Source organism: Mesoplodon densirostris, chromosome 1 (assembly GCF_025265405.1).
Source record: "Mesoplodon densirostris isolate mMesDen1 chromosome 1, mMesDen1 primary haplotype, whole genome shotgun sequence".
Taxonomy (NCBI): Eukaryota; Metazoa; Chordata; class Mammalia; order Artiodactyla; family Ziphiidae; genus Mesoplodon; species Mesoplodon densirostris.
This window is the reverse complement of record NC_082661.1, coordinates 154,260,363-154,288,320: the sequence shown is the minus strand read 5'-3', so window position 1 is coordinate 154,288,320 and position 27,958 is coordinate 154,260,363. Positions and strand designations below refer to the sequence as shown.

The window sequence follows — 27,958 nt, the reverse complement described above, 5'->3', positions numbered from 1 at the left end:
AACCCAAGGGATCTGAAAGGGAAACACAATATAAAAATTATAAGGGGGCCTCCCTGGTGGCGCAAGTGGTTGAGAGTCCGCCTGCCGATGCAGGGGATACGGGTTCGTGCCCCGGTCTGGGAGGATCCCATATGCCGCGGAGCGGCTGGGCCCGTGAGCCATGGCCGCTGAGCCTGCGCGTCCGGAGCCTGCGCGTCCGGAGCCTGTGCTCCGCAACGGGGGAGGCCACAACAGTGAGAGGCCCGCATACCGCAAAAAGGAAAAAAAAAAAAAAAAATTATAAGGGTACTTGGTAACTACCCTCACATTTATGAAAGCAAACTGGGTGTATTAACTGAGCCAGACTTGAAGCACAAAATTTATGAACCACCTACAACCTAGCTTTTGAAAAGCTAATGTTTTCCCTCCTCTAACCAGATTAACAGATGGAGAACTCTGAGAAGTCATCTAAAGATGTCTTTGGAATTTTCAAGCATGTTTTGCTTAACAGTTCATGTCACACTTTATAATTCTACCAGAAGGCATGGGACTGAGACTAGGATGACTATGATTAAAACAAGTCTGCAGGTGCGAGCATGCTGCTACTATATAGCATTACAGTTGCACACAGCTGTAACAGGCAATACCAACCAAGCCTAGTTCTTTCTACTATAATGGTTTCGTGTGTGTGATGGCTGACACTTAGAGCAGGAATCCACAGGCCTAATGCCTTGAGCCCCAGAAGGCAGGACCCATCTAAAGGGCTGCCGCTGACTGGGATCTCCATGGCATTTGAGCCCAGTGTTATGAGATTTCTGGATTTAGAAAAGAAAGAGGAAACCCATATTTCTATGTAAAAGCTCCCAATTTCTAAGCGTTGGCATCTAATTCAAAACATCATCTGCTAGACAAAACCTGTCTGCAGGCCTCCTGTGCACTCCCCAGCACTGTGCATTTGTGATCTCTGAAACTTTCATGGCATCATATTGCCTTTGCATTGCCCTAAAGTTAGGGTCATAATTTTTCTTTTATATTCTGCAAAGCTCCTAAGAACGTACTCTATGTTTGGTAAGCAATGTCTCTTAAACAGAGGTAAGAAAAGCATGGCTGTTGCTAATATCGCTGTCTGTCTGTTTTTAAGCTTTGATCCAAAGGAATAACACCATCCCCATATTGCCAAGTTCCCTGAACTATCCTGTTCAGAACTGAGCCAAAGTGCTAAATGTGAAGCTTTACAGTGTCTTTATCACATTTTCCTGCCCTTCCCATACTCATTCCCAATCTCAGTTGGGTTTATGGTTTTAGATTCACCAGTATCAGGTCCACACTAAGTTCCTTCATACAAGAATTTGGGTGAAGGCAACCAAAACTATCTTGAGGTCCTTTGCAGCATACTCTATCTATTTGTCAATTCTGACAATATCTGCAAGTATTAACTTTCCTTCCTGAAAAATTTAAACACAAAATTTCTGCAAATATCCTTTCACATCTCCTCTGTGTTGCAGATACTAAGGAATTATCTACGAAGATATCTGTACTGGGTTGAACAGTATTCCTCTAAAATTCATATCCACTCAGAACCTCAGGATGTGATCTTATTTGGAAACATGGTCTTTGCAGATATAATCAGTTAAGGTGAGGCCGTAGTGGATTAGGGTGGGCCCTAAATCCAACAACTGTTGTCTTTATAAGAAGGCCATGGGAAGACACAGGCAGAGACTGCAGTGATGCAGCTATAAGCCAAGGAATGCCAAGCATTGCTAGGACCCACCAGAAGCCTAGAAGAGGCAAGGAAAGAGCCTTTAGAGGGTGAATAAGCCCATTGATACCTTGATTTCAAACTTCTAGCCTCCAGAACTGCGAGAGAATAAATTTCTTTGTTTTAAGCCTGTATGGTATGTTTTCTTTAAAAATAAATTTATTTATTTTATTTATTTATTTTTGGCTGCACTGGGTCTTCGCTGCTGCTCATGGGCTTTCCTTAGTTACGGCGAGTGAGGGCTACTCTTCACTGCCCACTGCGGTGGGCAGGCCTCTCATTGCGGTGGCTTCTCTTGTTATGGAGCACGGGCTCTAGGCAGGCTGGCTTCAGTTATTGTAGCATGCGGGCTCAGTAGCTGTGGCACATGGGCTTAGTTGCTCTGCGGCATGTGGGATCTTCCTGAACCAGAGCTCGAATCCCCTTGCCCTGCATTGGCAGGCGGGCTCTCAACCACTGCGCCACCAGGGAAGGCTTAAAACAAAGTGTATGGTAATTTGTTGCTGCAGCCCTGAGAAACTAATATAACATCTAAACACCTTCTTCTCTTCTTTGCTTGTAAACTACACTGCCCAGGATCTGGGGATGGGCTTTATCTTTCCGTACTTCCTGAGGCATGCCGTGTGAAATGGGACAAAGAACCCAGGGACACATTTCAGATGGTGGGGACGTCTTCCATGGAGACAGGAAACTGTAGGTGAGCTATCTGAGGTCGCAGACTGGTTCTAATTTAATTCTATGTCTGGGGCACCTAGCACAGCCCCCAGAGTAGACATTAAAAAAATAATTGGCATGTGTACATATATATGAATTAACAAATGAAAAAATGAATGGATGAATTAAAACAAAGCAATGGTGAACAAACCCACAAACTCTTGAATGGTTGTTAACTTCCACGGATACTACGGCTCAGTGAAAATCACGGTAAAGTTGCAGATCCATTTCAGCTCCCCATAAATGTAGACAAATTCAAGCTTGCCGACGATCTGGATGTTGCTATAGCCTCTTGGCTTTTAAAACCATAAATCTCTCTATGTGTTTATTAACTTAAGGTTCTTTTGTGAGGACAGTGGGTCAGGGCAGAATGTTCATGATGAAATTTGACCAGAAAATTTCTGAAAGTGGCTGGTAGTATTTTTGTCTCTATGATCCCACTGAGTCACAGTCTTAGAGGCGACGTGCCCTCCTCCAAGGAGGCATCACTGGCGCTTCTGGGAGCACTTCACGCAGGACTACTGGAGGACTCCATCCAGTCATTTCCTAAGCAGCGACTCTCTGTCTCTGTCCACTCCCTCTCCCCAGAAGCCAAGCAACCTGCCAAACTAGGTTCTAAAATTTTTATTTTCAAGATGCCAGTGAAGCAGACATAAGAGTGGGGTAAAAAATCATGAATTACACTTCTTCAGTGATTAATTTTAAAAAAGAAAAGGACTCCTTCCTTTTTCTTTTTTTTTTTTCTTTTTGCAGTACGCGGGCCTCTCACTGTTGTGGCCTCTCCCATTGTGGAGCACAGGCTCCGGACGCGCAGGCTCAGCGGCCATGGCTCACGGGCCCAGCCACTCCGCGGCATGGGGGATCTTCCCGGACTGGGGCACGAACCCATATCCCCTGCATTGGCAGGCAGACTGTCTACCACTGCGCCACCAGGGAAGCCCAGGACTCCTTACTTTTTTTAACAGCTCTGAAGGGCAATGATCTCCCCACATCTTCATCTGTTGAAAACCTATTTAATCTCCAGCACAGATAACTTCGATGCCTGAGCTTCCATATCCCAGTCAAATTTTCTTCCTCCTCTAAGCTCTCCTTACCCCACAACATTCCACCATCTCATGGCTCCTTCCTGGTTCCATCTTGAATATATCAACGGTCTTGTGCTCACTACTAGACTGGTAGACTTCTGTTGCCACTCATTGCACTGTATTCATTTTTTTGTGTACCCTGAAGTACCTAGTATAATACTTTATAATGGAAGGCAACCAAAACCTATCCTATCATTCAACTGAATATAAATTGTTTCTAGAACTTTCCAAAAATAATTAATTGAGCAAAATCATTTTCTTCCTTAAGTTCATGAGGTGAGATAAAAAATCTTTTTATACATCTTACTCCCGAGATACTAAAATCTAATTTGGAAATCACACCATCCATCCCAGAACTATGTGTCCGAGCTATTTTGGAAACATCTCACATCTGTCTTCTTGAATTCCTCCTGTCACATCAGGGAACGCTCAACTGAGAAGACAAGACAAGAAGGCTAGTGAATCACTAAAGGGTGTTTGAAAGATTAAAATTAATTCAGCAGGACAAACCAGCTGAACACTGGGTCTTTTCTATATCCTGGAATTTTTTTTTAAAGGGATAGGAGCTTTCAAAAAGCAATTTAAAAATAATTTATGGTTGAAATTACCAAAATCCATTTGACATAAAATGAACATTTAGAAGACGTTTCGGAAAGTTAATAATATAAACTTATCCAAAGCTCTAACACTCTTAAGCTAGCTAAGTCCAGAAATAATTAGTGCTGCCAATTGCGTTGACATAATTAGGTTTGTGCCTTGGCTTTTGCCCTCACCAGCTATCCAACTTGCAAAAGAGTTCCACTTTGCTTGCCTCAAGACTGGAAACCAATCAACTTAAGACAGCAAAGGATTCAAACTCTCGAGCAACATGGTTCAACTTACAATGCAAGGCAAAGTGTGAAGGTAAGTGAAAACAAAATGGTCCTTTTCCTTAACCCTGGCTATTCTGACTTGCAGACTTAAAAACTCAAACACAAAGAACGTCTGTGACACACTGAACTACTGGCCCCAACTCTTCACCCCTCCCTGGAGCCTAGAATACAAATTAAGAATCACCGTATCCAGGTGCTCTGAACAATTATTTTATACAAGTTGTGCTTACCTTTTCTATTTCTAAAGCTGTACTGATGTAGCAGACCTCAAAGTATGCATGTTTGTGGTCCAGCTCCATCTACCTAACCAGCAAACTGATAACATTTATGGAGCCTGTCACTATGTGTTACGTACTGTGTGAAGAGGTTCACATCCACACGTAATGAAGACTCAGCTCCTACTTTCATGGAGCTCCAAGTCTAAACAAAAACTTTCCAGTAAGGTTACAAACTGCTGAGAGGAATGTGATAACAGAGAATTGGAAATATTTCCTTGAGGTACAGAAAAAGGACTTTCAACAGCTCAGAGGGTCTAGCTCCTCCTCACAGAGGAGCTGAAAATTGAGCTAAAACTCAACTGTTTGCAGGAATGGAAAATTCCTCTAAAATATAATTTTCTATCTTTCAGATTATCAGGATAATCTAGTTGAGGTGGATAAAGTCTGATGTATCCAGCCACTGGTGCCACGAGCCTAGGTCTCAGAACTATGATACAGTGGAAAAGCGCTGGATGCTAGGTCCAAAGATCTTGGTTCAAGTCCCAGCATGGCCACCTGAGTGTGAGAGAGTATCACAAACAAGACCTGGCACCCAGAATTTCACTGTGCCTTCCCCAGGAATTTGTTAATCAGTATCCCCCCTCCACTGTGAGGCAATATCATCAATTAAGTTAAAAATATGTACCCAATATCAAAATCAGGCATTGATTAAAATATAATATTAAATGATTTACTCAATACATCAGGGCCATTTGGAGATATATGTAGATCGTTTCCATTTTTATTCAATTAGTCATTATTTATTTACTAAGTTTACCTGCTATATTTCAGGCACTGACAGCACAAAGATGAAGATAAACCAATCCCTGCCCTTAGAAGATGCAGAAAGTCCTAACTAAAATCAGAGCCCAACGTATGCAGACCAGGGGTGGAAACGGGGGGTGGGGTGGGATGAATGTGGAGACTGGGATTGACATATATACACCACTATGTATAAAATAGATAACTAATGAGAACCTGCTGTATAGCACAGGGAACTCTACTCAATGCTCTGTGGTGACCTAAATGGGAAAGAAATCCAAAAAAGGGGATATATGTATTCATAAAGCTGATTCACTTCACTGTACAGCAGAAACTAACACAACACTGTAAAGCAACTACACTCCAATTTTTAAAAAGTTTCTTAATATGTAATAAAATCAGAGCCCAAAATATAGGTAATCCGTAATTAAGAGAGACGTAAACTTTTATCTCACTGCTGTACTGATAATGATTATCACTAATAATGATAAGCACTGATATTTATTAAGCTCCTGCTATATGCCAGACACTGTTCTAAGAGCTCTTCAAAGATGCTCTCACTTAATCTTCACAACAGATCTATGATAAAACCCTACTAGCACCCCCAGTTTACAGTTGAGAGGCTATGCAAATTGCCTACATGGAACCTAGTTGAGGTTTGAACTCGGGAAGTTGACTCTAGAGCCCATCCTCTCAATGATAAATTAATGCAGCACTGGGCCCACTGTCACACCATCTAGATTTGATTTTCTCGGTGTATATTCTGCCTTTGTACACTTTAGTAATGAACCTAATTTTGAAATGCCTATTCCACAAGATCCATCCAGTTTCACATTTTATATCTTCAATTTTATTAAGCCCCAAATTAAACCTAAGTTACCTGTTGGTACAAACTAGGTACCCTGGTGGTATCAGAATGTTGTGTCTTTCCAAAGTTTTCATGAAGCAAACATAAAACACCAGGTGATGGGCTTCCCTGGTGGCGCAGTGGTTGAGAGTCTGCCTGCCGATGCAGGGGACATGGGTTCGTGCCCCGGTCTGGGAAGATCCCACATGCCGCGGAGCGGCTGGGCCGGTGAGCCATGGCCGCTGAGCTTGTGCGTCCGGAGCCTGTGCTCCGCAATGGGAGAGGCCGCAACAGTGAGAGGCCCGCGTAGCGCAAAAAAAAAAAACCAAAAAAAAACCCCACCAGGTGATTAATGGAAAGACTACACACAATCTGACCAACCTATATCTATCTGAGCCATCATGCTTACCTGGGGCCATCGAGGGGACTGCATCTCTGGCAAAACCTGAACAGACTTAAGGTTCCCACTTTCAAGTACCAAAATGATGCAACACTTTCCTTTAGAATCCAGGTCAGGGCATTCTTTTGAACTTTTCTAAATTCCTATGAAACTCAGTAATTCCGCTGATGCTTCCCTGCCACCCCCCGCTTCTAATAACCTCTTGCTTCTCAAAGGACAGACTACATAGGAGGAAAAGAGGAGAAACATATATACATGATTGACTGTGCAAAGAAAGTTACTAGCATGCCGAGTTGGGCAATTCAGAAAGAAAGGGAAATAGAAAGTGGTCAATCTCTGGGCTGGGCAGTGCATTTTATTTTATAAATAGCATTCTAACTTGGAAAGCATGCCCCTAAGGTAGAAATGAGTCTATTTATTTTTCCAGGCTCCCCAAAGCACAGTCTACAATCCAAAGATAACTGGGTCAAGATTTAGTCATACAACATACACCACTGTGATGCATATTTGCTTAGCACACAGTGAATAAGCAAGTATGTACACTTTGTGTATATGTATATATGTACCATGGCGCTGCATACTAGTATCTGACAAAATACTTGCTCTTATTTATTTTCTTTCAACAATTAGTAGTTTGTGTTTATTTTACATATATATATATATAAACTCATATATACTATATAAAACATATATAATAATGATTTCACCATTAGAAGTGTTTAATTTAAATGGACTGTGGGACTTCCCTGGCAGTCCAGTGGTTAAGACTCCGCACTCCCAATGCAGGGGGCATGGGTTCGATCCCTGATCGGGGAACTAAGATCCCAGGTGCCATACGGTGTGGCCAAAAAAAAAAAAAGTTGATTGTGATCATTGTGAACACTAACAGTATGTTTCACTGGAAAGATGAACTCAAAATACCAATGCTGAATAATCAATTATTTTACTTTACTCGCTAATTTATGTGATATGTGTGATCATGAAGTAAAGAGGTGTCTTTTCAGTTGGAGTTCACAACTGGCTCTAAGGAAATTCCAAAAGAATTCCCAAATATTATTAATATTCTGAGGCATTGCATTAAGCTGAAATAAAGATCCCGAAGTGATGATTTTGAAGGGATGGTTTCTAGCATTTGTAAAAAACTCAGTCTCACAGCTTTAGAGAGTTGGGTCACAGCTAACACACTTTTTCAAGCACATCTGATTCAAAATGTCTATCCTTAGCTAGCCATTATGGGCCATCACCATACTGCCATCCTTACTCTAAAATTCAAGGTCTTCAAAAGCAACTTTAAGAATGATAAATGAATGTATCCCCCAACATGTCAGAAAACTCTAATCCAGTTCACATCACATGCCAAGCCCTGTAATGGGTTCTGTAGAGAAACCCAGCAGCAAGTAACACCAGGACACCGGGCAAATGAGTGGTGAGCCAAGGGGACCCTGGAAAGGCCCCCTGGAGAGAGTGGCAGTGGACCAAGACAGTGTACAGGTACAGTTTAAACTTGGTGCTCTTAGGACTTCCCTGGTGGTCCAGTGGTTAAGAATCTGCCTTCCAATGCATGGAACGCGGGTTTGATCCCTGGTCTGGGAACTAAGATCCCACATGCCGTGGGACAACTAAGCCCGCACGCCCTGAAGCCCTCACGCCGCAACTAAAGAGAAGCCTGCACACCACAACAAAAGATCCTGCATGCTGCAACTAAGACCTGATGCAGCCAAATAAATAAATTAATTAAATTAAATTAAATTAAAAATAAACTTGGTGCTCACCACCAGCCCTTTTTGACACCAGCACTCAATAGGCGAAGGGGCCAGGGAAAGAAATACACTAAACACTCAGCAGCGAGGGAATCATTAAATAAATCATGGAGCTTGAAGAGGGTGGAACAGCATGCTTAATACTTAAATTCAGCCTGAGGTAGAAAAATGCTATATCCTGATATGAACTGATCTGCAAAATATATACTTTGGTGGAAAAAGCAAAGCATTTATAAAACAATGTAATGTGTCATTTTTTTTCTTGTTTTAATTTTTACTGTGGAAAATGTTAAACATACAAAATGAGAGAGAACAGAATAATAAACCCTTATGTACCCACCTTTAACAAGGATCAGCTTATGGGCAAAATCCCATATACGATATTATAGTATAATATATTATATTATACTATAATATTTTAGTATGTATCTCTAAATGGTAAGGACTCTTTAAAAATATCATTATAAAATTTGGGTAAATTTTAATATTTATTATAAATGTGGGTATATGCCTAAAATAGTTTCTGAAAAAAATAAAAACTAAAAAAAAAGTAGTGGTTGTCACGGGAAAAAAGGGGGCCAGAGTGAGGAACCGAGGAGACTTTACTGTTACTTAATACCTTTCAGTAAAATTTAAAATATAGCTACAAAAGGGAGCACAGGTCCTGGAAGAGCAGCAGAAAGGCTGCCACGACGTGAGGAAGAGAGTGTGGCCTCAGTGGAGGGCGCTGAACACATGAGGTTGAGTTTGAATGTGAGACACTCAAGGAGCCATTTATATAGATTCAAACACTAGCAGGTGACAGTGTCCATCTGCTACAGGATATGAAGTCTCTAAATGTGAAAAGTAATAGAGAGTTGTGAACTCAGTGACATTACTATACATAATTACGATTCCAATAACGTGCAGATCCAGGCATTTCTGAGATGAATGGGCTCATCTCAACCTCCCTACTGCCATATCCAGCTACAGGATGCTGATAAAATCTATCATTTAAAGCACTCTGGTTTTAAAGGGCACTTCAAAAACACTTTTTTTGTTGTTTTTTTAAACAAGTTAATGTCTTACTTTCTCCTATTTTCCCATCTGTAGTCTTTGTAATTTCTCTGACTTACAGGTGGGGAAAATGTCAGTTCCTTCCCTGGTGGTTCTATCTGTTACATCTGTATCACATTAACAGAGCCCTGGGATCCACCAGAGGCAGGGTTAGGTTAAAGAAATAAGCCTTTGTGAGTGCTTGTTTACAGTGAATTCAGACACAATACAGTTCTCCAGTCTTTTAGTCTCATGATCAGTAAAATAGGGGTTTTGAGAAGATAAGATTAAAAGTAGCTGATTTTTAGGACCCTGTTCATTTCTGTGACAATTTTCACTCCTCTGAAAAATCCAAAGATGTTACAAAATATAGACAAAAGTCAGGAAAGACTGGTCTCAACTAGACTAGTTAAAATCCAAAACTTCTAAATATATGTTAAAAGAGACACTACTTTCTCACTTTCAAATATCACTTGAACAAGGCTAATAAAATGTTCCCCAGTAAAGGTCAAAAGGGAAATGTCTTTAATGAATAGACTTTCAACTTTTTTTTTTTTTTTTTTTTTTTTGCGGTATGCGGGCCTCTCACTGTTGTGGCCTCCCCCGTTGCGGAGCACAGGCTCCGGACGCGCAGGCCCAGAGGCCATGGCTCACGGGCCCAGCCGCTCCGCGGCATATGGGATCCTCCCAGACCGGGGCACGAACCCGTATCCCCTGCATCGGCAGGCGGACTCTCAACCACTGCGCCACCAGGGAGGCCCGACTTTCAACTTTTTAAACCTTAAACTTTTCATTAGTTTGAGCATAAATAAGTTTTTTCTGAGAATTTTAAAATACTTGGTTCTCTTTTTCAGGTTATATCCTGCCCCTGGCAAGTGTCTCCCTTTTATTATTTTCCTTAACAAAACCCAGCATATCTACATAGTATATAGAAATAGTTCACCTAACCACTGGCAGTATAGTTGCTAAATAGGTGATGTTTTACTGTACTTAACACCGGGGAGCTATGCTTCCCGGGACAAACAACTTATGTATGAATCAAAATGAAACCGCTGAGGAATCTAATGATATTTTCACACAAATTGCCCAATTTTACCCCAAGAGGCTCATGTTCTTCTCTACCTGCAGATGAAAATTTGGGGGGAGGGGGTCAGTGTAGAGATTAATTCCATCAGTAAGGGAAAACACCAAAAGAAAGTGCCACCGTAGGCTACACCTTTCCCAGGTACCTGTCTCATCTGCGGAGCTGGGGGAGGCACTGTCTTGGGACAGGGTCGTCCAGCTGGATTCCTCGTCGCTCGGTGCCAGGTTCTGGATCCGGTGGAGTGCACAATCGGTTTTGGCCCCCGTTTTAGGATGATCCTTCTTGGTCTCCGGGCTGGATGATACGGTGGCTATCTGGCCATCTTCAGGGCTGAACTGGGGTTTGTTTGGTTTCTGCAGCAGTAAGTCGCCATTCCCAGCGACGGTGGAGGCCTGACTCTGGCCTGGCTGGGCCTTCTCTTCCTCAGCCCCATGCTGGTTGCCCAAGTTCTGCTCGAGTTCTCTGGCTGAGGTTTCCAGGTCTGCATAGTAATTCAGGAAGCTCTTGGTTCTTCGGGGCTGGGAGGGTAAAATCTCGCAGCCCGAGGAATCCCGTGGGTGGGGCTCTTTACCCTCTAACTTCTCAGAAGTTATGTTGATGACTGCAGTGGGGCTGACGTTTCTGTTGGGGTCCTGCTGCCCTTGTTCTGCAGCCTTCCGGAGCTGGTTCTCTCCATTTTTCACCAGCTTGATGTTGGCAGAGCCATTTCCCAGCAGGGGCTGTGAGGCCGGATCCGAGAGGCCCATTGCCGCCTGGATGTTAGTTAGTGCATATTTTTTCCTGCATTTGGGGGGTGTGCTGTTCTTGGTTTCTGTGTGTTTTATTTCAGCGTTCAACAATTCATTGTGGGAGGAACGGAGATTAAGGGTGTTTGGTGGTGTGGCTGGGCTATTCCGATTCGTGACGTCTGTCGTTCCGCTGCTGGCCATAAACACTGCCAAAGTGTCTACACCTGAGTCAGCTGGAAAAAAAAAAGAAAACTGGTCATTAGACGCCTGGCATGATTAAACTACTTAGCATAGAGAGTGATCAAACATTTCTATACAGAAAATTGAAAGAACCAATGCTTCCGTTGCAGTTTTGTAGAACGGACCCATTTTCCTCTCTCTTTTCAACGTTTGATCATACATTAAACAGGAGCAAATAAAAGGCTTAATGTGGATACACAAAAGCCAATTTATAGAAAAGCTAGGAGGTCTGAGGGTCCAAATTTTACTTAAAAAAGTATCTCTCTTTTGAAATCATATAAAAGCATTTTCTTCCAGCAGCTGGTCTTTGCTTTTTCACAGCCTTGCAAATCATCCCCTTTCTAAACATTTACATCACATTTCTATTCTGTCGTTCCCTCAGGCAACAAAAAAGTTGCTCAAAAATCCTCTGGGGCTCCAGCTTTCTTAATTAACCTGAAAGGTCACTGTTCAATGAAGCACCATACATCCAAGGTAATTTTTCTTCATCATGTTTAGAAATTGTGTTCTGAACACCAGGAAAAATCAAACCTCCATTAGAGTTTGATAATGTCTTGTGAACATTTCTGACCTGGGCTTACTGTTTGTACTAAACAGAAATTTTGGAGAAATGGCTTAATTGCTCAAGAACATACATACTCACATAAAACTATTACTAATAATGTAGCATTGAGCCCTTGGCTAAAGACGTGTTAGACTCCCCAAAGGAGTCTGAATATATTCCACTGAATTAAAACACAGACTCAGCGGTTTGCAGTCACCACAAGCCCTTGTAGAACTCCTAGGAAATTATCTGACAGTTGCATTTATCTCAAATATTGTTCACACCATCAGTGATTTGTTCCATGCGTCTCTTGCTAGGAAGACAGAAAGGTTTCTCAGACTAGAAGGGAATAAAATTCATCAGCAAGAATTTCTAAGGTTTCAGATTTCTCAGTCTATAAGGAATGACTTCTTTCTTATCTGATCCCTTGCCCTCCAGAGACCTCCGTGGGCTCTACACCAGCAGGAGATGAACCAAAGCACAGCTCCCAACATTCCTGAAATTGTACTGTGACAACTCCCTCTTCCTCCACCAGGCAAAACAGAGACCTCCGCAGGGAAGGAAGGTAAGAATGTTCTACTGTTCGGAAGCTTAGAGGTATCCCTTTCCATCATCCGATACTCAGGATGAGCTATTTTAGAAAAGAGTTACCCAGTGATTCTAGAGTCTGTGTGCTTCTTGGAAGCTAGGGAACATCTGTACACTCCAGGCAGTGTCCATATTTACAACAGAATGACCATATGGTCCACAGAGATAGCTAAGGCTGTAACCCAAAGTGGTTAGACTTTGGGCCCCAATCTTTAGAATTATTATTTATAAGAATTCCTGCTTACCCAGCACCTACTGCACTTGGGCTTCATTGAGAATCTGGTTTGTTTTTCCCTTTTAAACACTATTCTGATGACTAAATTTTAAACAAAAATGTATACTGTTTTGGCTACTACTACCATTTTACAGAAAACATATTTCAATTTATAATTCAACCTCACTCCAGAGCAGCATTTGATATGAAAAGGGTCCATATTGAACCCACATGAAGTTTTCCCTGAGACACACAACCATAACATAGGCACACAAGAGAAAATTACATTTAGACTTCTGGGTATTTAGAGTGACATTATTATAAAAAACCTGGCAATCTGCTGGCTTTTTAGAAGGTATGGCAAAAAAATTGCTATGAGGCTATTTTACGATGTTAGATACTATATCCTAGCAATGTTATTAGGGAGAATTTTTTATTTACTCTGCTTATAATTATAAACATTTTCAGAAAGAATACCATCAAAATTTCTTGGTGAGTTAATATTTAAGTGGCTTTTATACCCTGGATGTGACAGGTAAAAACTTTGAGCCAACAGAGCTGGAGGAATCAGGCTCCCTGACTTCAGACTATACTACAAAGCTACAATAATCAAAACAGTATGGTACTGGAACAGAAACAGAAATATAGATCAATGAAACAGGATAGAAAGTCCAGAGATAAACATATGCACCTATGGTCACCTAATCTATGAAAAAAGAAGGCAAGAGTATACAGTGGAGAAAAGACAGTCTCTTAAATAAGTGGTGCTGGGAAAAACTGGACAGCTACAGGTAAAAGAATAAAATTAGAATATTTTCTAACACCATACACAAAAATAAACTCAAAATGGGTGAAATACCTAAGTGTTAAGACTGGATACTATAAAACTCTTAGAGGAAAACATAGGCAGAACACTCTCTCACATAAATCGCAGCAAGATCTTTTTTGATCCACCTCCTAGAGTAATGAAAATAAAAACATGAGCTTCCCTGGTGGCGCAGTGGTTGAGAGTCCGCCTGCCGATGCAGGGGACACGGGTTCGTGTCCCGGTCTGGGAGGATCCCACATGCCGCGGAGCGGCTGGGCCCGTGAGCCATGGCTGCTGAGCCTGCGCGTCCGGAGCCTGTGCTCCGCAACGGGAGAGGCCACAACAGTGAGAGGCCCGCTACCGGGAAAAAAAAAAAAAAAAAAAAAAAAAAAAAATATATATATATATATATATATACAAATGGGACCTAATTAAACTTAAAAGCTTTTGCACAGCAAAGGAAACCATAAACAAGACGAAAAGACAACCCTCAGAATGGGAGAAAATATTTGCAAATGAAGCAATGGACAAAGGATTAATCTCCAAAATATACAAACAGCTCACGTAGCTCAATATCAAAAAAAAAACAACCCAAACAAAAAATGGGCAGAAGATCTAAATAGACATTTCTCCAAAGAAGACACAGAGATGGCCAAAAAGCACATGAAAAGATGCTCAACATCACTAATTATTAGAGAAATGCAAGTCAAAACTACAGTGAGGTATATCACCTCACACTGGTCAGAATCAAAAAAATCTGCAACAATAAATGCTGGAGAGGGTGTGGAGAAAAGGGAACCTTCCTACACTGTTGGTGGGAATATAAATTGGTATAGCCACTATAGAGAACAGTATGAGGATTCCTTAAAAAACTAAAAATAGAGCTACCATATGATCCAGGAATCCCACTCCTGGGGATATATTTCTGGAGAAAACTGTAATTCGAAAATATATAGGTACCCCAATGTTCATTGCAGCACTATTTATAATAGCCAGGACATGGAAGCAACCTAAATGTCCATCAACGGAGGAATGGATAAAGAAGATGTGGTGCAAATATACAATGGAATATTACTCAGCCATAAAAAAGTAAAAAATAATGTCATTTGCAGTGACATGGATGGACCTAGAGATTGAGTGAAGTAAGTGAAGTGAAGTAAGTCAGACAGAAAATGAAAAGGCAACCTTTGGAATGGGATTTTTAAAAAGGAAAGAAATAGGCACAGAGGGGTACATGATTAAGGTGTCAGATGTGAACAGTGAGGAATGCACTCCAGGATCTGGCCTGGGGAGGGCAGGAGACGGAGCCGGGAGGAGGGTGAAGAGCTAGGGGAAAAGGAAAAGGCCAAGGGGTCAGAGGTCTCTGAAAGGTAAGGGAACAGGTGTGACAGGAACAAGGGATTGCTCCAACCCTAGCTGCATGCATACCTTGGGGAGCTTTTAAAAAGCCCAGAAGCCCAGGCCCCACCCCCTAAGACACTCCCAAATTCTGATTCAATTAGTTTGGTATTGGGCCCACTCAGGGTATTAAAATGAAATGTTCTTTGGGTGATTCCAGTGTGTGGCCAAGGCTGAGAACCACTGCAGTAAGTGAGAGATTTGGAAGAAAAAGATGATATATATGCATGTTAATGATTTCAGAGGCTCTTGGAACACTCTGGTCACACATGTCATGTTCCTTGTACATGCACACATTCTCAGCATCCCTCCCTCCTTCCTGGCAAATTTCTGCTCCACCTTTAAGATTCAGGGTAGATGTCACCTCTTTGGGAAACCTTCTCTTGCCCCTCTAGACAGATTCCAGGGCTGCTTCTTCTACGCCTTTCATAAACCTATCTCCATTTCTCCATATCATAACAGCATTTCTCACACTGTTTTATTTTTAACCTATTTGAGTTTATCACTAAGCTGTGACTTCCAGCAACAAGCACAGTGGCCTATCATGCAGTAGGTACTCAGTAAATGTTCGTAGAATAAACTGTTGAATAAAATGAAAAAGACAAGTGTTTCATTAACATCTCAAGAAATGTTTACTTAAAAAGCCTAGGTTAAATTTTTGAGTTTCTTATTAAAGATTGAAAAGGAAACCACCATTACTGCCTAAATAGTCAATAGTAAATTCATTTTTCCTTTCCTTGAAAAAGACTAATGCTCTCAGAAAGGGAAAAGGTGATCAGTGGTCAGTTATCTCAGCTTTCCCCCCATGCAAGCAGCATCTGGGTAAGATTTAAAATAAAATCTTTCAATACTGTCTAGACCAATTTATTTTGTTCCTCAGTCTCAGCTCAAGAAAATTCCTGTTCAATTCTGTCATAACTCCCCAAAAAAGAAAAGACTATTTAGAGTCAAATAGCCTTTTTTTTTTTGACCCAGAGCAGACTGGTGTACTTCTTTGCCAAACATCATTTCTCACCAGCTGTGATCCCAACAGCTTAAAGTTCTCCGTGCTTTGGTGTGAAGAAAACTGGAGGCCCAGCAGAAGCTCTGGTGCACACAGCACACGTGCTCCTGTCACCCTGTGATCCCCACCACCCAATTCTGGGCCTTCCTCTGTTCCTTACCTCCTCCTGTTTACCATCTGCATCATTAATAACACTGAACAGAAGAGAATTAAGTAGAATGGGAGATAGCAACATAACAGTAATATAACAAATTATGTTGAAAAACAGATGCTCTATGGACGTGGAAATGAAAGGATATAGAATGAAAGATGCTATATTGAGACTCTAATCAAAAGTTGGTGTATTTAAGCTGGTTCCATTTTTCTCTGCCTCACATGATTTTACTATAGTTGTAGATCAAAGATAACTTGGTATACTACTCCCTATAAACTGGGGAAAGAGGAGAAGTTAAGTCCACTAATGCATGGGCTAGATGCTAACTGAGAACTCATGGCATTGCCATTCTCCCGAATTCCCTGCCTGGAAACCTGGGAATAGCCCTTCTTGAGTTTCTTATCCTACCAAATTCTGTCAATTTTACTGGAAAACGTTTCTCCAATAAATTGAGTTCCCCCTTCTCACCATCTTTATGGCTGCTTTCAGGTTCTCACCACTTGAAGTTTCCTTCTATATCTCCCAAGCACAACAGTCTCTCAAACTCCAGTCTACCTTGACACAGTTCATCCTCTGCAATTCTAAAAACAAATGGACTGTGCAATTCTCAGTTTAAAAATTTCTACTGGCTCCCTGTTGTCCAAATTCAGCTCAGTATACAAGGCACTTCAAATTCTCCTCTGCTAGCCTAAATCTACCCTTCCCATGGCATCTCCTGTCACTGCACCTCCCCCTCCCGCTGTGGTCCCTACATGACAGCAACAGTGAACTTTTCTGAGGATGCTAAGCCTCTTCACTACTCTTTGCCTCTGCACATAGAATTTGTTTCCTCTGCCCGGGAAGGTCCTTTGCCCTCATCTGCTTTACCCCTGCCCTATTTCCTGCCTGAAAACTCCTATAAATCCTTCAAAACCCAGCTCACATGTCCTCCTTTAGGTCTTCTCTGACTCCTGAACATAATCCTCTGTGCTAGGTGTGTGACATGCAGTTCACATCAGCACTTCTATACTATTCCATAATATCAATTGAGAGGTCTCTCTCCCCTTCAACACTGCAAGTGCCTTGAGGGCAGTGACTGTTTTGTTCACTTTTTATGATAGTTTTATTGAGATATAATTCACATACCATAAAGTTCACTTTTTAGAAGTATAATTCAGGGATCTTTAGCATATGCACAGAGTTGGGCATTCATCACTACAACCTAATTGCAGAACATTTTTATCACCCCAAAAGGAAATCCTGTACTCACTAGCAGTCACTCTCTATTCCTCTCTCCCCTAATCCCCTGAAAACCACTAATCTACTTTCCGTCTTCATGGGTTTGCCTGCTCTGGACATTTCATATAAACAGACTCATACAATACGTGGTCTCTGTGATTAGCTTCCTTCATTTATGTGTATCCTTAAGGTTCATCCATGTTTTAGTATGTATCACTACTTCATTCCTTTTTATAATCAAATCATATTCTACTGTATGGATCTACCACACTTTGTTTATCTGTTCATCAGTTAACACAGGTATTTGGATTGTTTACACTTTTTAGCTATTATGAATAATGCTGCTATGAACATTTGTGTACAAGTTTTTGTGTGGACATATGTTTTCAATTCTCTTGGATATATACCCAAGAGTGGAACTGCTGATTATAATTCTCCTGTGATGTGCACACATATATATAGACATACATACCATATGTATACGTGTGTGTGCGTGTGTGTGTATATAAAACCTTGTGAGGAACTGCCAGACTGTTCTGCAAAGCAGTTGTACCAGTTTACATTCCCACTAGCAATGCATGAAGGTTTTGATTTCTCTACATTCTTGTCAATACTTCCTATTGTCTCTTTTTGATTATAGCTACCCAAACAAGTGTGATTTAATTTTGATTTGCATTCCCCTTTCATTTTTATATTCCAGAGTTTCCAGTTCCTTTTACAAAGCCTGGCACATAAGAGCACTCAATAAATGTTTGGTTCACTCATTTATTAACTAAATATTTTTCACTCATTCATTAACTAAATACTCTCGGAGCATCTATTACATGCCAGTTGCTGTTCTCAAGGTCAAGAACACAACAGTGTACAAAACAAGCAAAATGAATGAGGAATGAGCAAGCAAATGCCGATAACCCTGAGGGCCAGTCTTCAGTACAAAGGTGGTTCTGCCCCTGGATATCTCGAAGGTGAATGGGACCCATGACTTTGCCATCACCTCCGCATCTATTCATCATGCTGTCTTGAGCATAACTCACAAAGATCCAACATCAATTCAAGAGGCTCGATTCCTAGTCCAGAGCTCAGTATACGTTCAGAGCTAAGAGTGTGACAAGAGCTCATATTATTACTGCTGTCATTCTCCTGCATGGACAATGCACAAACATCTGTCATGACCTGGCATGTAGAAGCTTTACAGTTTTTCTTGAGAATCAGCCTCCGTCCACGCTCATTCATTCATTCAACAAATATTTTTTCGTGCATTACTATGCGACAGATACAGTTCTAACTGCTGAGGAGACAGAAGTGAACAAAACTGACAAAATTAAAATACCTGCTCTCACAGAGGAATTCAGCCCCTGTGTTTCAGGCAGAGATGACTCTACCTCTTATTCATGAGATCCATGGCCTAGGCCCAGCCAATCAGAGGAGCAAATCTCCATGGCTGTGGTGACTGGCTCAAGGAAAAGCATATGACCAATCCTAAGCCTTCTGCCAGAATGATCAGAAGAGAAGTGCTCTCTTTTCTCTTTTTCTTGAACTAGAAGATATAAGCCTAGAGCTTTAAGAGGTCACCATGAAGAGACACCTGTGTACGTAAGACCTAACAAATGGGCAGACAGAGCCAGGAAACAGAGAGAAAGTGAACATGCCCTAATGACATGGCTGGAATCCCTGAAACGAGTCATGCCTGAAACATGAGGTGCCGGGACTTCCAGGGTATTGAATCTAATAGATTTTCAGCAACTAAAAGAGCTGTAGTTAATATAATGCACAGAGTATTTTTTATGAAGCCTAACTAAAATTAGGTAAGCCAGGGTCACTTTAATTTCATGGCTAACAAAGCTTTCCTCAAACCCTGAGTCGCAAAGATCCCAGCCCTGAGATGTAACCCCGTAACTCAGGTGACATCCTAATACAAACCCATGCTGGAGCCCGGAGTTAAACCTGCCCTCCCCCCTTCTCTTTTCTGAGACCTCTAGCCTCCTGTCAAAGAAAGTTTGTCAGTAATAACAGGAAACTCCTCTCTTCAATAACCTGCTGCTCTCCCTCTGCTCCCTTGGCATGTTTAACAAAATTGGAAATTGACAAACGGGCCGGGGAAGCTCAATGCCTGACCAATTCTTAAATGAGACTTCACATTTTCTTCATTTTTTTATTTTTCTGCTATACAACTTCATTTCCACTGAGGAGTTAACAGCAAAACTTCTGCCCTGAGGAATGTTGCCTTTTGAACTAGACCTCAAAGTATTAAGGAAATGAAGTAAACTCAGATTTTTTTTTTCTTTTAGGAAGGAGAGGCAGGATAAAGCTGGTTTCCTGAAATTACTCATGAAAGTAAACTCTCAATGTGACAAAAATGATAAGAACTTCTCTATGAACAAAGGAGGCAAAGGTTATTAGGAGGCAGCTTGGGTCCCTGGGTCAGAGAGATCACAGGATTAGAACCTTAGAAGTTTTTAAACCAGGAGCACACAGCTGGTTCACAGGACAACTTCCCCAGGCTCTAAGATAAAGAGGTGATTTTACCCGCTAGGTCTGACCCACCTAAGGGGCTTCCCAGGTCCCATTCAGCTAAACTGCCTGAGGGCTCTCTCTGCTCAACATCCCAAGTGGATCTGAGGAAAGTCAAGAAAGATGCACCAAACACTTTTCTTCGGGAAACTCAGACAGGGCAGAGACAAGGATACGTTATTAACAAAACTCCCAACGGCTAAAGTACGCACAGGGTCTTACAAGAAGAAGGTATTAAAGATGAGGACAGAGGTTCAAGGAAGACTCCCACAGAAGGAACGGCTGAGCTGGGTCTTGAAGGATAGGGTTAGGGTTAGGGTCCACCAGTGGACAAGGAAGAGAAAGGCACTCCAGGTGGGAAAATAACCTGGTATTCCAACATCACACCCAGCAGATGTAGTCACCTTGGGATATTATATGCTTATCCCAAGGAAATTTTCTTTGCTCAATTTCTAAGCTGTTTTCATCATTTCATCTTCTTCTAAATGATGTCTTCCGAAGACAATTGTATTTTTTAAATATAGGTCTAGAGTTTTATGGCCAAGTTTGATTAACATAGTCAGTGATCAAGCTGGTTTAGGTGAGGAAAAGTAGGTAAGCTAAAGTAACAACATAGGTTTTCTTGAAAAACTGATAAGCTGGCCTCAAGTCAATTCCCAAAGAGAGAAAAAAAACATTAAACAATGGCAGTGTCCTTGAAATAGGGTAATTACCCTACTATGTCACAGGCTGAGACCTACTCGGAAGGGACTCCCGTGTTGAATCTTGAAGGTTCAACAGGAATTTTCCAAGACATATAAGGGTATACATTCTGGCTTTTTTTTTTTTTTTTTTTTTGGTTGAAAGGCTTTATTCAACATTTTTCTATACATTTTTTTGCCATCTTTATTGGAGTATAACTGCTTAACAATGGTGTGTTAGTTTCTGCTTTATAACAAAGTGAATCAGTTATACATATACATATGTTCCCATATCCCCTCCCTTTTGCATCTCCCTCCCACCCTCCCTATCCCACCCCTCTAGGTGGTCACAAAGCACCGAGGTGGCATGTTTGTTTTTTTAAAGGCTCTTTGTAGTCACAGCTCCTAAGAGTTGAAAACGGGCTTGAAAGCAAACCTTATCCCAATTATTGGTCCATACTCTACTTCACTAGCTGCCATTGGATTTTCAGGTAAAAAATGGCTGGAATGATACTCTACTGAAATAAAAATACAGTTTTCCTTGTAAAATGTGTTACATCCTATACCAATGCATGATAGTAGTAGCTGTTATTAAAAACCATGCTGGATAACGGTTTCATTATCTCTTATATAACTACCAATTGAATAAAGCAATTTGAGTAACAACAGTTAAAGTGAATAATTGGTATAACAAAATATAGTGACAATAAGAAATTTCTATAAGTTATTTGATTAGTTCGCCTCTATTTAGAGGAAAACACATCGTTTACATGTTTGTCAGCTTTATTCTTATGTTTCCATGCTGAGTCTATTTTGCAGTGTAATAAAAGACTTTAAATGCTAAAGAATTCCTAGAAGGAATTCTTCTCAACACTTAAAATGTATTTGTCAAAGGACACATGTATTTGCTTTGATTTTTCAAAATTAATATCCTTATTCAAATATGGATTTACAAAGAAAATCTACTCCCTGCCCCTAAACCGGCTTCTAAGAATTGCCTCTAAGTTCCTAATTTTCCTGTGTGAATTTAGGTTGGTCACCTTGTTTTCAGCTGTCTTTAATAAAAGGATGACTATTCAACTGCCTCTACTTAGCTTAGTGTTTATTTTATTATGTTTTAATTTTAGTTCTCTGTTGAGATGTAACATGCAGTGTTATATAAAGGAGAAAAAGACTTGGACATACTTATTGAGTTTAATTTTAGAATTTAGGGACATTAACATCTATTTGTCCATGGTTTAAATTTACTTATTTAGAGACTCAGAATTTGCGGATTGGTATGTGCCCTAACAAATATAGAATCTACCTAGATCTATTTGCCACTTACAGTCCTATATTATGTTTAATTCAAAATGTCATTGCAATTGCTTTTTTCTTATTATGTTACTATGAGGCTAAGAATTAAATCCCACACCACGTTGAATGCAGACTAGCATCCATCACGACACAGAGAAAGGGGCATACAATGAAATTAAGTTGGTTTTCTTATTAAGGCCTGAAATTAATCAGCATTAGATCCAGGGAGAATTCTGAATTGGGAGCTCTATTCTAGACAAACCCCGCAATGCCTAAGATGCTGTTTATGCAGACTCACCACCAATGCCTCCTTTGTTCAAATTTAACAGTTCACAGGCTATATAACATGCAATCCTACATGGCAAAATGTGACAGAGGTTTAGTTTTCTGTTATAGTCAACTAAAATGTTTTCACATTATGATATTAGTAGAGTCATGCAATTAATACATGCATGCAGTTAAGTTCAATTACTTCTTCTATCTTACTTTAAAGATCCACCTTTCTAGTACATTAGTGAAAAACAATAAAAAAGCCAAAGCATGTTATTATAGTAAATCATAAGTTTAACATCAAAACAATTATCTAGTATATATATATTTGTTAAAGTTTTAATAGTCAACTAGTATGCTGCACTGAAACATGTGAAAGTATATCTGACCTGGAAGTACTTCTGACATGGGTCACTGGACGTCAGCAATGGTGCAGGAAATAGGTTATAATCTGAAATCTGAAAAGAGGGATCATTTGAGAAATTAAAACCCCAAATAACAAAGCATGAAAGGAAAAAAGCATAGCATTGAAAATTCTTCTAAAAGCTGTTAAAAATATTAAGCAAATCTTGGCAGACAGTGTCCAAATTTGGTTTACTTATAGTTGGCCAAACCACTTTTGAGTGAAATTTGAATTCCTGCTTAACCATATTTCCCACAAACATTTCTTGAGATTTTTTTTCCATGCCAAGTTTAAGTTATCTATCTATTGATCTTAAGTTTCCAATGCTTTTTCTCATTAAGAACACACAATTCAGAAGCCAGTAAAGAAAAAACCTGGTAAATTTCACCACATAAAAATTTAAACCTTCTGTTAAGGAAAAAAAAAAGGCTATAAACACAACAAAGACAAAAAACAAACTGAAAAAAAAAATCATTACAAATGAACTCATTTACAAAACAGAATCAGACTCACCGACATGGAAAACAAACTTATGGTTACCAAAGGGGGAAGGTGGGAGGAAGGATAAATTAGGAGTTTGGGATTAACAGATATACACGACTATATATAAAACAGATAACCAACAGGACCTACTATATAGCACAGGGAACTATATTCAATATCTTGAAATAACCTATAATGGAATAGAATCTGAAAGAGAATATATATATATATATATATATAGATAGATAGATAGATAGATAGATATAGATATATATATGTAAAACTGAATCAATTTTCTGTACACCTGAAACTCAACGTTGTAAATCAACTATACTTCAATTAAAAAAAAAAGTTCACACCATAGATGACATAAAAAGGTAAATTCCCTTTATATAGAATGAGCTCTTTGAAATTATGAAAAATATAAACAAGCCTATAGGAAAATGAGCAAAGGACAGAAACAAGTCCTAACAACTAACCTCACTCAAAACTGAAGAAAATGCAAATTTAACTAACAATGACTTACTAGTTTTCCTGTAGCTAACTGCAAAGATTAATAAGCTTGATAAGACATAATCTAAGGCAAGGACACTGGAAATAAGAATTTCCAAATCTTGCTGGTGGGAGTAAAAACTGGTAAAACTCTTTGGACAGCCATTTAGAAATATATGAGCAAATTTAAAATGCATGGACCCTACTGCTCAGCAATTCCTTTCCTAAGAATTTATTTTACAAACAAACTTACATAGACTCTCCTGTTCTAAAAGCAAAAGATCAGTAACAACCTAGCTGTTCATCAGTGGATAAGTGCTTCATTAAACTATGATGCAGCCATACAATAGAGTACTGTGCTGCCATTACAAAAAAATAAATCGAATCTACATGACCTGATACAAAAGGGGCCTTAAGACACATCACAAAGGTAAATAATATGCATGATCGAATTTGAGTAAAATTTTTAAAAGCATATACATATACATATATGTGTGTATGCATATACACACACACACACACTTGCATTTACATAGAAAATGTCTTAAAGGAATAATAAAGAACTAGATACACTGGTAAACTGCCAGTTTACCACATTAGATACATAACAAGGAAAACTGAAAACAGACTTTTTTGTTTTCAATGAGTTGCTATCAGGAATGTCATTTAGAATAACAAACCGCTATATTAATTCAAATGTGGATACTGCATGATTCCATTTATATAAAGTACAAAAACAGGAAAAACCTATCTATTATGTCAAGATAGTTTGCCCTGGAGGGCAGGAAAGGGGAAGAAGCAAGAAAGTAGCCTCTGGGATGTTGTGATGGTAATATACTTCTTAATCTGGAGGTGAAAATTCATCAAGATGTAGCCTTATGTGTACATTTCTGTATGCTTACTATAGTTCCATGAAATGTTAAAAAAAAGTTAAATGTTAGTGGTTTTCTAAAGCATTATTCAAGTTGAGAAACTTTATATTTGCAAAGACTAAATTCTAATCTAACCTTTCCAAACTAGTAATCTTTAATGGGCATTACTTCCAACTTATGATTTAGATAATGACCTGACAACCTTGTCTACTGGTCCACCATACATTTTTTTTTTTTTTTGGCATATGGAAATTTATTACTATCCTGCTTTGATCATCAAAACTTATGATCTTGGTCTTTCCTTCTTGCCTTTGTATAAGGCCAAAAGAGAGACATTGGCTACTTTGACAACCTTAAAGCGGACTCCAGGAATGTCACCAACAGCATGACCTTTGCGACCAAATCCAGCAACCAGAACTTCATCATTTTCCTCAATAAAATTCAAACAACCATCATTGGGTACAAAGGCGGTGATTTTTTTGCCATTCTTGATTAGTTGAACCCTGACACACTTCCTGATGGCAGAATTTGGCTGTTTGGCTTCAACCCCTACTTTTTCAAGCACAATTCCCTTGGCATGAGAAGCACCTCCAAAAGGGTTGGCCTTCAGGGCTGTGCCCAAATGGGCTTTCTTGTACTGTTTATCATGCCACTTCTGGTCTCGTCGGTGGCTATGGAGCTTCCCATCCTGCCGGCGCCACGGGCCTAAGCGAAAGAGACTATACATTTTTAAATTATATTTTCACATATTGTGGGTAAGGCTCATTACTTTTGTATAATTAAAAGGAAGGGCTTAATTTAAACCATCCTGAAACAGCAAGAGATGTTTCCTCTATGCACCTTTGCTTCTGCCCTATATCTTTCTCAACTCCTTAAAAGTATTTCACAATTCACTTTTCCTTTCTTTCAGTTTTTGTCTTCAGTATACCTTCAGTTATAAGCATAGCAGATATGAGGTGATAGCTATCAAGAAAATGAATATCAATAAAGTAGAAAGAAAGCTAAGAAAAGGCTTTACAGGAGTATTTTGAAAAGGCTTGAAGAAAAATTAAAAATTTGCATATCTTAGTTTGTATTATACTTAAAATAAAATATTCCTTTTTCCCCAACACAAAACAAACTCTGATTTCTATAAAGTTAAGAATTGGACATTCTGCTAATCACTTCATTTTTAAAAAGGCCCTGTGCTAGTATTATCATCTGACCAGTATTTAATCCATATGTGCCGTGAATTATGCTAGGAGCACGAAGCCCTTTAGTGAACAAAAACACATTCTTCCCTCTTTTGGAATTTATAGACTAGTTGGGGAGACGGATATTAATCAGAAAATTAATCAAATCAGTGTGTAAGTATATATGTTCTAGAGGAAAAGAATTCAGTTCTATGAGAAAATGTAATGAAGGAACAGGTGATATAGAGAGCCTGGAGAGTCAGGAAACATTCCCCTGAGAAAGTTAAATTTATGTTGCAATTTGCAGACTAAACAGGATTTAGCAGGATAAAGTTATTAAACACCTAAACGCTATGCAAGGCACTCCCTAGCCCTGGAGACAAAGCACAAAAAGCAGAACTATTTTTCCCTAGGTGCTTATATCCTTGATGAATAAATGTAATGTAGTAAAACAGTTTCCGAGGACTTTGCAGCATGCATTAATTCTACATAACTAATAACCTGAGAAAGTATAAAAGCACTCAAGTATGGTTTTAAGAATATTCGAGGGCTTCCCTGGTGGTGCAGTGGTTGAGAGTCCGCCTGCCGATGCAGGGGACGCGGGTTCGTGCCCCGGTCCGGGAAGATCCCACATGCCGTGGAGCGGCTGGGCCCGTGAGCCATGGCCGCTGAACCTGCGTGTCCGGAGCCTGTGCCCCGCAACGGGAGAGGCCACAACAGTGAGAGGCCCGCGAACCGCAAAAAAAAAAAAAAAAAAAAGAATATTCTATAGCAGGTAGCCACTAAGAGCAACATGGAGCTACTAACACTTGGAAGGTGACTTTTTAATTTTATTTAAGTATGCAGTTGACCCTTAAACAACGCAGGTTTGAATTGAGCTGATCCACTTACACCCATTTATTTTTCAGTAGTGAATACTGTAATCCTACATGATCTGTGGTTGGTTGAATCCTGGGATGTGGAGGGAATGCTTAATCCCTGAGCAATCCCAGTATTGCTCAAGGGTCCATTGTCATTAATTTAAATATAAATTTATAAACTGATGCTTGACTCTTTGGGGGAAACATTTTAAATAAGTTTGGAACTTCTTGGGTAGGTAAATCTACTTCCAACTCTAAACTTTATGATCAAGTATTTCCAGTGAAAATTCTACATCTGAGTTGAGTGTTAAAAAAAATGCTGATTTTGGAGCCTTTGCATGAAAATAAATGTAAAATATCTCAATAATTTTAAAACATTGATTACATGTTGAAATGATAACATTTTGAATATAATGAGTTAAATAAGATACATTGTTAAAATTAATTTCACCCATTTTTTAAAATGTGGGTACTAGAAAGTTTCAACTTACATATGTGGCTTGAATTATATTTCTATTGGAGAAGTACTGACCTAGGGAATGTAGGTGGATTCTGAAACTTTACCCTACTCAAAATACTATCTTCTTTTCCCAGAAAAAGCAAAGCAAATGCTCCCTCAGCTGTAAGCTAGAGGAGGTATACCAGCTTTCAGAGCAAGTGCCTTTGTTTCCATACAAATCACATACTGAGTTGCCAAGACACCCAAGACCCAGGGTAGGCCACCACAAGCTCCACGTTAAGAATATAATTGTGGGAATTCCCTGGTGGTCCAGTGGCTAGGACTCTGCGCTTTCACTCCTGGGGCCTGGGTTCAATCCCTGGTCGGGAAACTAAGATCCCACAAGCCTAGGGGTGTGGCCAAAAAAAAAAAAGAGATATAATCATGATTTCAAAACAAACAATGAAATTAAATGAATCAATCTAGCAACAGGTTTCCCTTCCAGAAGTGTTTTTATGTGTCACATTTAGGAAAATCCATAATGCTTATGTGCCTTGTGACAATGCCAATGGAGCTCAATAAATGTCCGACATGACCACAGAGGAGCAGCCTAAGCAGAAATCACAAAAGCACTAGTAAACAAATAAAGAAGTGAACAAGTAAATTGAATGCCCACTTGTATTTTGGTTCAGTATAAGATGCTATGTACTTTTCCTCACCATTGGACATAAATATAAAAATTCAAAATTATATACATATATATTAGTTCAATGTTTTATATGATAACACTCCAATCCTCAATGCCTTTATTTTTGTCAATATGATACGCCCAGACCAAGAACGCTACAGTAAATTATCTCACTATAATCAGGCACTTATGTGCTACATTTGCCTTAGTAACTGACTGGTCTTTTTATTTGCGATATTGTGTTTGTAATTTAAAATAAAAAGAATTTTTCCCTTATTTTTATTGTGTATTTTACCTTTTTTAAATATGTAATTATACACTGTACCCAACAGGCTTCAAACAG

General features: G+C 39.7%; 2 protein-coding genes across 17 annotated transcripts in view; both read right to left on the bottom strand.

The window, feature by feature from the left end:
* APBB2 (amyloid beta precursor protein binding family B member 2) overlaps positions 1–27,958 on the bottom strand; it is a 392,355-nt gene that overhangs the window by 182,140 nt on the left and 182,257 nt on the right. For all 16 annotated transcript variants that reach the window (XM_060110741.1, XM_060110749.1, XM_060110667.1 and 13 more), the window contains 2 exons: positions 22,596–22,664; positions 10,700–11,515 (listed from right to left, as the gene is read on the bottom strand). In XM_060110741.1, coding sequence (XP_059966724.1) covers positions 10,700–11,515; positions 22,596–22,614 — 835 coding nt within the window. In that variant the 5' untranslated portion in view covers positions 22,615–22,664. The remainder of the gene's footprint in view (positions 1–10,699; positions 11,516–22,595; positions 22,665–27,958) is intronic.
* LOC132488685 (small ribosomal subunit protein uS12-like) overlaps positions 24,688–27,958 on the bottom strand; it is a 36,207-nt gene continuing 32,936 nt past the window's right edge. The window contains exon 2 of the mRNA XM_060097168.1: positions 24,688–25,161. Within this exon, the coding sequence (XP_059953151.1) occupies positions 24,740–25,161 (422 nt within the window). The 3' untranslated portion in view covers positions 24,688–24,739. The remainder of the gene's footprint in view (positions 25,162–27,958) is intronic.